Raw genomic sequence first — 9,675 nt, 5'->3', positions numbered from 1 at the left:
CGTGGAGAGCAGATTAAACAAATGTGGTCGGTCCATGCAGTGGAATATTACTCAGCCACAGACACTCAATACAACTTGGAGGACCCTTGAAAACAGGACGCTCAGTGAGAGTAGCCAGTCACAAAAGTCCACATGGTGTATGATTCCATTTATATAAAATATTCAGAATAGGCAAAGCCATAGAGACAGAGTGAAGATTGGTGGTTGCTGGGGCTGGGGACAGGGGGGTGGGGAAACACGGAGTGCTGTGCCTGAGGCAGGAGCAAGCCTGGGAAGTTTGAAGGGTGGCTGTACACGAAAGAGTGTCACGTCTGTCGTCATGCAACGCTCGAACATGACTGCACTATGAGACTCACGAAGAAGACATAGCCTTGTCCTTCTGTATGCGTGTAAGGAATATGTTTGGTTACAAGACAAGAAGAAAGCTCAGAGGCCATTCTGTATGAAAAGAACAGGAAAGTGAGAGTAGAAGGATGTGTGTCAGCAGAATGAAAACCAGCACACCAGTACTTCGGGCAATCCTACCCACTCTCCCTCCAGTTTCTCCTGGATGCAGCCACCCTTTGTCCTTGACTGCCACCACAGTCTCTCCTCTCCTCAGTCACATCAGCCTCCTCAGGGGTGTCCTTGCTTCTCCTGCTGCCCCCTCCTCGATGTCTATTCTTCACTGTGCCTCCAGAAAAACCCTAAAATGTAACAGAGAGCACGTCTCCTCCACTCGCACCCTCCAAAGGCTTCCTGACACTTGGAATAGCCTTTGTACGTCTGACACGGTTCTTCCTGACCCAGCCTCCCCAGGCTTCCCGTCCTCAGCCACACCGGCCCTTTGGTTGTTCCCGGAGCACCCCGCTCTTCTCAGGCCCCTGGACCTCTGCACTTGGTTTTCCTGCAGTGTCTTTCACTCTTCCTTCAGATACCCGCGTGTCTCTTTCATCTGGGACCTGCTCAGACCTCTCTCCTCGGAGAGCCCCTTCTTGACCTTCTTACTTGAAATAGCCTCTACCACCCTTCAGCCCTTCCCCTGCCATTACCTGACGTGTATTCCTGTGTATTCCTATGCTGATCTGTTGTTTATAATCTGCTTCCTGCTGGTGGACTCCACCAGAGCAGGGCTCTATCTCTTTCTGCTGTATCCTCAGCATTAGAGCCATGCCACCCAGAAAGTAGACAGTAAGTATTCGGGGTGGGGGGGTGGGAGATGAGGGTAAGGGGGATCAAATATATGGTGATGGAAGGAGAACTGACTCTGGGTGGTGAACACACAATGGGATTTATAGATGATGTAATACAGAATTGTACACCTGAAATCTATGTAACTTTACTAACAATTGTCACCCCAATAAATTAAAAAAATAAACAGTCACGGGGATGTAAAGTACAGCAGAGGGAGTATCAGTCATATTGTAATAACTATAGATGGGCACTAGACTTATTGGGGGATCACTTCGTAAGTCACATAAGTGTCTAATTACTATGCTGTACACCTGAAACTAATACTGTACATCAACTATAATTGAACAATATTCTTAATTTTTAAAAAGTTAAAGAAAAATATAAACTATTAAAACCCGTTGCCACTAAAGAAGATGAGAGAAACTTAAAAAAAAATAATTCAGTAATGGAATGAATAAGCCAAGTTCAAATAACTGCTGAAAGAAAGCAGTGACATTAAGAGGTGGGGGTAGGGGGAAATAAAAGTAAAAATTTCCTAACTTTTTCAGCACAGGAGTTAAATAAATACAATCTGAAATTGAACCATGGTGTGATTACAAAAAAACATAGATTTTAGCCTCTTAGAGGTTTTCGTGACTTTCTTACAATCATAGGCACGGTCAGCTACAAAATCTGCCAGGCTCATTGCAAAAGGAAAATGTGAAGCCCCTTGTTAAAAAGTATTTCCAATTTTAGGACAGCGACAGCAGAACATTGAACGCAGCATGAGGTCCTTTGAGTGGCAGAGGTGACGGCCCGTCCCTCCCCCCCAACCTGGCCCCGGTGGCACATTTTAGGATATTATATCTCTGTGCCCCAGAAACTTTTATCTAAAATGCAGCCTAAATTCATTTGTTTCTCTTATGTTAGCGTCAGGGAAAATACCTTCTCTGTTTTTTCGTAACATGAAGGCACGATGTCACCTTCCTGAAATCATTTCTCTATTTATATGTGACCAGCGAAAGGCCCGCAATGCCATTTTCCGAATCACAACGCACCAATGGTTATTTGTTTCTCTTCGGACTTTCCTGTATTTCTTGGGTTTCCAATAACGAGCATCTGTCATTAATAAAACCATCTTTCAAGGGCTTTCTTCACCGTGTGGCCAGGTGGTGGCTCAGGGCCACGCGCGAGGAGGGAAAAGGGCGCGGCCGCGCGAGTGGCGGAGGGCGCGCCGGCCGCCATGCGCATGCGCGGCCGTTGGTGCGGCCGGAACCTGTTTTCCGGGCTGCGCGGTCCGGGGAGCGCGTTGGGTGAGGCACCGGACGTCGCGGCTGTGGCGGCCGGGCGGCGAAGCTGGAGCGGCGGTGGCGGCGGCGGCGGGAGGCCGGGGCCGGGGCTGAGGCCGGGGCCGGGGCTGTGAGGCCCGCCGGGCGGCAGGTGGCGGCGGCCCGGGGCTCGAGCCCGGAGGCGGGAGCGGCCGCCATGGCCGAGAGCATCGTGAGTGGGGCGGTCGGGCGGGAGCGGGCGCCGGGATGAGGCAGCAGATTTGCCGTCGCGGCCTGTGGGAGGCCCCGGCGGCCCGCCTGCCCTCCGCGCTGGGCTCACCGCGGAGCCGGGCTCTCCGACCTCCACTCCTTCGGCTCCTTTCCGTCCCGGACCCTCACCCGTGCTGGGAAAGGCGGGCCGGTCTGAGGCCGGTGGGCTGTGCCTCCCCGTGGCGGGGAGGCTTGCCGGGCGCTGTGTGGGGGGCTCCGTCCTTTGCTCAACTCCTGTGGCTCTGTCCTGCCCCCTCACCCAGCCCCGTCAGTGCCCCGTCACGACTCACGAAAGGAGAGCGCTTCCTCCCGACGGGGACAGAAGCGCTGGCGCCTGGTCGGCTCGCTCCTCGGTGGAAGGAAAAGTTGACAGCCTCCTGTCTGTAGAAGAGTAATACCAAAGTTGGCTTCATTTATCACCTGAAGTTAGGACTCGGCACGCTCCTTTTTACCCCTTAAAGGAAGAAAGTCGGTAAAAATCAGAAAAAACCGGCCATGAGTTTGTTGGTGGAAAGTTTCACCCCAAAAGTCAATGTGGCAGGAAAGAAAGTCAGACCAGCCAGCGGGAGCATTTTTGTCACCATGAAGGAATATTTGGTATTTCCCCCGGGCAGCAAAGCAGCGTGTTGGGTGGCAAGTGATGTTCTGGCTTTAGCCGAGGGACCAGGGCCCCTGCAGTGTTGCTAGGTGTCCAGAATGGCAGTGATACTCCTTTCTGGATGCCGCAGCAGCCAGTCCATGGCTTTTCTCTAAAGATCCTTACTCAGGGGCCCTGGTGTGTCCTCCGTGTTTCCCAACCTGGAGATGGACTGAGAGAAACTTGACTCCTTTTAAAATAAGGTTCACTAATCATTGGTGACTTGTTAGGTTAAGAATTAGCGCTCAAATCTGCTCTCAGACTTTTCTCTTTACTGTAACTCAATTAAAGTAAGCATGGACAAGTGAGTGGTTCAGACGAGGCCGGTTTTCTACTGGTGTAAGTAAGGCTAGGCTCCCGTTGATAGCATGGGTCTCTTGTCGAATTTCTCAGATTGTGAGGAATTAAAACAGATCCTTCTTCTGAAATTGATTTCAGAAAGTTTTTTTTCTGAATTTGGAACAGTCCTGGAACTTTCTGTGGGTAAAGTTGATCTTTCACCAAGTCTTCGACTCCCCCAAGAAATATTCTGGGCTCATTTTCTAATAAACAGGGAAACCTAAGTTACCAAGTGGCTGTGTGTCCATGTTGTCAGGTCAGTCCCTTCTTGTTTATTTTGTAGCCTAGGTCAGACCAAGCCAGAACTTCCGTCAGTACAAGTTACGTTGTCTATTGGAGTGACGTACTGGACTCTTCTTGGAAACCTGGACTGCCGTGCCCTGTCGTAGATGATCAAGTAGAACAACTTCTTAAGCCGTAGAACTCTTCCTGACACGTGTGAACCTGACCTTTAGCTCCTCCTGGAGTGGCATGTCCTGCTCTTGTTCCTAGTTGAACAGTCAGAGGGATGGTCACAAAAAAGAAACAGCTCTTCACTTCTTAACTTGTCTGTTGGAGACATTTCAGAAACAAATAGGTGGAAGTGGTTTCCTAATGACCATACTGCAAGTTACGAGAACATTTTTCTAGGTGTTGAATCAAAGTGGGGTGTACCTGAAACCAAAAGTCAAAAGCATCTGTATTTGTACTCCACACGGACAAGAGAGAAAGTGAACAGGTGTAGTTGAGAAGTAAAAAGGTAGAAAATATTTTATGCTCTTAACAATTGGGATTTCATAAGGGTCATTCAAAAACAAAATCTTAAAAATTGAGAACAATATGGGGGCAAAGCCTTTTCAGTCAAGTGAAAACTATTAGAAAGTGAGAAGGACAGTCAAGCGATTTAGGGAAATCTAGACTATTTATTCTTCATTTGTTTGATTAAAAACAGATAGATCGAAAGCCATTGTGGCTTTTTTCGTGTGTCAGTGAACATCTTTTAAAAAAGACAACGGCTTGTGATGTTTTTCATCTGCTTAGCGTTGTTTTAAATATAGTACACAGCGCAGTAATTGCTGAGAGGAGAAACTACCACATGAGAACTTTCTGGCATATTTCTGTCTGTCTTTCCTCCCTCAGCACAGGTGGTTGGAGCATCATCTGTGTTGTTGGCGGCAGGGCATGCCGTCTCATGCCCCTTGTACAGGTGGCCAGGCGTAGTAACTCACCTTCAGAAGGGCTTTGGTCAGCATAAAGTCAAGCCCTGGAAAGTGATGGTCTTTGTCAAGTGGCCTTTCAGGCTGCCAGCGTTTAAGGCTTGCCATGAAAATATGTTCTTAAAATACTGCTAAGTTTTACTACGGTGGTAAACACCTTTTTTTCTTTTCTTTTAATCTTTTTATTAAAAGTAAATAAAGTAGAAGATTTCCTCTGGTTCTTCTAAGTCAGTCTGATGTTTGTGTACAGGACAGAACAAAGTGAGATCTTTTTTTAAAGAACCCAGTCATTCATGATTCATGGTGGGGTTTTCCTGCCTTTTTTTTTTTTTTTTTTGTAAATCTGAAAAGAAAAATGTTAGTGTTTCAGGTATACTCTTTATAAATAATGGTGAAAAATTGAAGTTGTTTTCTTGAGTGAAACAACAGAGTTGAGAATCAGGGCAGAACTCTTCGTGTGTCTCTCCAACTCGTACCTCTGCTTCATCTTCTGGAAACATTGGTTTGGGCATTGCACGGGGCAGGGTGGGGCTTGGCTTGTAGGTTTCAGTGCCCCAGGTGCTGAAAGCCTGCAGATGTTAGTAATGGAAGCAGGCCCTCTGGTCTGCGTGGTGACCATCCTGTTTCCTTGACAACAGATAATTCGTGTCCAGTCCCCAGATGGGGTGAAGAGGATCACAGCAACAAAGAGAGAGACAGCTGCAGCATTTTTGAAAAAGGTACCTGTGGCTTTATTTACCTTTCAGATCATCCTCTGCTGTTATTCCCTTCCTGCTCTGTGTCTTTTCACTTTCCCGTATTTCCTGGTTCCGCCCACTCCCAGGTTCAGTCTCTTGCATTGCTTTTGTCTGTCACGACTGCTTGGTTTGATACAGGATCAGATTGTGTCACAGCTGACCATAGCGAACAATTGCAGGACCAAGGGCCAATGTAAGTGTAATGGTATTTCACAGGAGTCTTATTTATGAGAGTGAAAATCGAATCGTCTATCGAAGGGGAGTTGTTAAAAACATATATGGAGTCATCCCACTTTGTTCTATGAAATCAAAGCCATGTAAGTCTGTTGTGCGAACATAGAGTGTGTTGAGGAAGAGCACAGCCAGACTTAAATGGGCAGCCCGAGGAGGGCAGGCCTGCAGTAAGGAGAGTGCTGTTGCTCTATATTTCACATCAGACGGCATGAAACTGGTTCATGGGCTGGCTGGCTGTTTTATGAAGGTTTTATTGGGACACAGCCACACCCATTGATTTATATATCTGTTGTCTGGCTGCTTTTGAGCTCCAACAGCAGAGTCTAGTAGTTGTGACAGAGTGTGGCCTGCAAAGCCAAAATATTTATTGTCTAACCTTTTATAGAAAAAGTTTACTAACCTTTAGCCTTTATTTTATACATTATATTATTTGAATTTGTTGTAAGCAGGTGTTACCTTTGTAATGATAAAAAAATACTGTTTTTTATTTTTCATAAGCGAAAAAATTGTAGGGTCATAGACTGTTAGAGCCAGAGGGAATCTTAGATGTCTTTTAGATGTCTGATGTTATTTTCACAAAGGTGGAAACTGCAGACCGAGGGAGTGAGATTTGCTGAGGAGCACAGTGGGGCTGTAACTGAAGCCACACGTATTTGGGAAACTTGGTTTCTAAAAGGTCATTGCTATCATGATTTCAACAGCACTGTGTATGGGGCCATATTTATAAGAATAAAAGGAACAAGGATTAGGTGCAATAGGTAACAGAAGACAATCTCTGAGTCTTCAAGAAATTTTTAACATCCTACTCTTTGCTCTTAGTAGCAGCTGACCATTGTCAGCTTGCTCCTAGGGATGGTACTAGAATACAGAAAATGCTGGAATTCTTGAGAGAGGTCATCTGAGACAAAGATTAAGCATTAAGGAGCTATCGCCTAGACACTTGTGAGGATAAACACCAGGCATAAGAGGACGGCATACAGTTGTTCTTTACTTTTCTGAGGCTTTGTGATGGGGAATTTCTTAAACCTGCAGTAACCTTGTAGAGGTATGCTTTTGTTTTTAACTTGACGCTTTTGTGCTTGTTGTCAAGTGTAGAGTTGTCAGACAGGTTAAATTCAGATTGCAGAGGAACCTAAAAACCCAGCATCGAGCTCTGACTTCTTTGCTTCGGCAGTATCCCTGAGGTCCTGGGATCTCCCTCCGTAGCTCATTGCCACCTTACTTAGAGAAATGCAGACACAACCGCTGGCCATCGGAAGTGATTGAGCTCAGGGAGGCGTAGTTTGTTTTGACAGCTCGATGGCTGAAGTCATTGCTTAGGAGCAGCCTTCTCAGGACTTCTCAAAATTAAACACGTTTATCACTCTGGAATGTGGTTCCCCGAAAATGGAAATCTTTTCCTCTGATTATGACAGTAATACGGATTAATTATAAAAGGCTCAAACAGTACAGAAAAGTATAAGGATGCAAGTCAGAATCACTTTAAAATCTACCATGCAGAAATAGCCATTAACACGGTTTGTCTTATGTGTGCACTGTGCTTGCTTACATGCACACCCCTACATGTGTATGTGCCCATGTGTGTACCAGAAGGGGATCATACTGTACTATTGCTGTACTGCATCAAATGTAAGCCATTATTGAATTTAAGGAGAAATGGTCATGTACCACCAAGACAGGAAAAAATGCCGTCATACCTGCTTTCCCTTGTCATTTAGAATTGTACACTTTCATAAACTTTTTTAGATGGATTTGGAAATAATTTATTTTAATCACACATTACTCTCACGCATCCATAAGAAGGAACATCTAAGTATAGGATCTCCCCACAACATCACTGAGTCTAGCCTTTCTGAACCATTCTTTTTTTAAAGTACTAGTCTTTTTTCTTTTTTTCTTTTCTTTCTTTTTTTTTTTTTTACAGGACTTTATTGGGAACAGTGTGTACTTCTAGGACTTTTTTCCAAATCAAGTTGTTGTCCTTTCAGTCTTAGTTGTAGAGGGCGTAGCTCAACTCCAGGTCCAGTTGCCATTGCTAGTTGCAGGGGGCACAGCCCACCATCCCTTGCGGGAGTCAAACCTGCAACCTTGTGGTTGAGAGGACACGCTCCAACCAACTGAGCCATCCGAGAGCGGCAGCTCAGCTCAAGGTGCCATGTTCAATCTTAGTTGCAGGGGCGGAGCCCACCATCCCTTGCGGGACTCAAGGAATTGAACCGGCAACCTTGTGGTTGAGAGCCCACTGGCCCATGTGGGAATCGAACCGGCAGCCTTCGGAGTTAGGAGCACGGAGCTCCAACCACCTGAGCCACCTGGCCGGTCATCTGAACCATTTTTTGATTCAGCTGCCAGTGTCCACGTCTTACTGCACTTTAAAAATGTCATTCTGTTGTCTTCTGGTCCCCATCACGTGTGGCTCAGCTGTGCGACCACGATGTGCCGGGGCCACTTTTCCTGAACTTCTAGGTTTGTGACTATGTTTTTCATCAAATTTGAGGTTTTCGGCCATTCTTTCATTAAATATTTTTCAATCTTGCCCTTATTCTCTTCTCTAGGATCATTTGGCATTGTCCCAGCGGTGCCTAGGGCTCTGCTCATTTTTCTTTCGTCTCTGTCTTCAGAGTGTGTAGTTTCTGTTTCCCTACCTTTAGGTTAATGGACCCTTTCTTCTGTCAGCTCCCTTCTGCTGATAAGCCCCATCCAGTGAGTTTTCTGTTTCAGTTATTGTATTTTTCACTTGTAGAATTTCCATTTGATTGTTGTTTTTTTATCATTTCTGTTTGTCTGCCAAGAATCCCTCTGTCTTCATTTGTTTAACTCTCCTCTGCTGACCCCAAAACGTCCAGCTTTAGCTCTGGCCCCTCTCCTGGCCCCAGACTCAAATACTCGTGGCCTGCCCGACGCCTTCCCTGGGGTGTTTGGGAATCACCTCGAATCTCAGAGTCCAATGGAAGGCCTGATTTTACTTCACTCTCCTTCTTTCAGTCTCTCTCATGGTTGCCTTACAGGTGGCACTTGAGAACAGGTGCCACCTAGTGCTCAAGCCAGAAGTTGGAAGACCACTCTGATGTCCTTCCTTCCCTCGCTCCGTTCTGCCCCCTTCTTTTGCCCATTAGCAAAAGCTGTTGATTATAATAATTGCAAGGTGTGCTCCTCCCTCTGCTGCACTGTCCTGGCCTCTTCCGAGCCCCCGTGTCCCCAGGGCGGGGCTAAACCACTGGCCCTCTTGCTTCCTCGTCCCACCTGCAGCAGGGTGGTGATGAGAAATGGGACAGTGGCTCTGGGGCCCCTGCCCTCAGCCCCTGGGGCTTCCCATGGCTCCCGGGCTGGAATGCAGACTCCCCACTGCCCATGTGGTCCTGTCCACCTCGCCAGCCTCGTCTTGTCCTGCCTCCTGCCTGCCTGCTGGGCTCCCTTCACTGGCCTCTGTCTCCGCAAGCCCTTGCTGCGTCCAGGCTGTGCTTGCTCCTCCCGCCTGTGTCCTTTCCCAGCTCTGCTGGCGGGCGGGCTCGCTCACCAGGCTTCTGCTCACATGGTTCCTCGGAGCGGCCTTCTCTGTCCTCCCGCCTGGAGGGCCGCTCCGTGCACCTCTCTTCCTTTCCTGCCATGGGGTTTTCGTGTTTGTTGACTTTGTTCCCCGTTTGACAGTAAGATCCTCGACAGCAGGACCCTGGTCTGTTTTTATTCCCAGTTGTTCCGAGCACGCGAGAGGAGTCAGCACGCAGGGCTGCTTCCATGTGTGGAGTGAGTGAAGGAGGGTGCCCGCTGCCTGGCACGGTGCCTACTCACTCCTGACTTACAGGCATCTTTTTTGTTTTTCTTAAGGAGCGCGCAGCTCACAG

At 47.4% G+C, this 9,675-nt stretch overlaps 1 protein-coding gene across 1 annotated transcript in view; it reads left to right on the top strand.

Annotated features, from left to right (window-relative positions):
• The first annotated feature begins 2,516 nt into the window (after nucleotides 1-2,516).
• Nucleotides 2,517-9,675, top strand: part of NPLOC4 (NPL4 homolog, ubiquitin recognition factor) — a 47,174-nt gene continuing 40,015 nt past the window's right edge. The window contains exons 1-2 of the mRNA XM_074320324.1: nucleotides 2,517-2,652; nucleotides 5,501-5,581. Of these exons, the coding sequence (XP_074176425.1) occupies nucleotides 2,638-2,652; nucleotides 5,501-5,581 (96 nt within the window). The 5' untranslated portion in view covers nucleotides 2,517-2,637. The remainder of the gene's footprint in view (nucleotides 2,653-5,500; nucleotides 5,582-9,675) is intronic.

This window comes from Rhinolophus sinicus, linkage group LG15, assembly GCF_036562045.2.
Source record: "Rhinolophus sinicus isolate RSC01 linkage group LG15, ASM3656204v1, whole genome shotgun sequence".
Lineage (NCBI taxonomy): Eukaryota > Metazoa > Chordata > Mammalia > Chiroptera > Rhinolophidae > Rhinolophus > Rhinolophus sinicus.
Note: the sequence above shows the minus strand (reverse complement) of the source record. Positions and strands in the feature narration are given on the sequence as shown.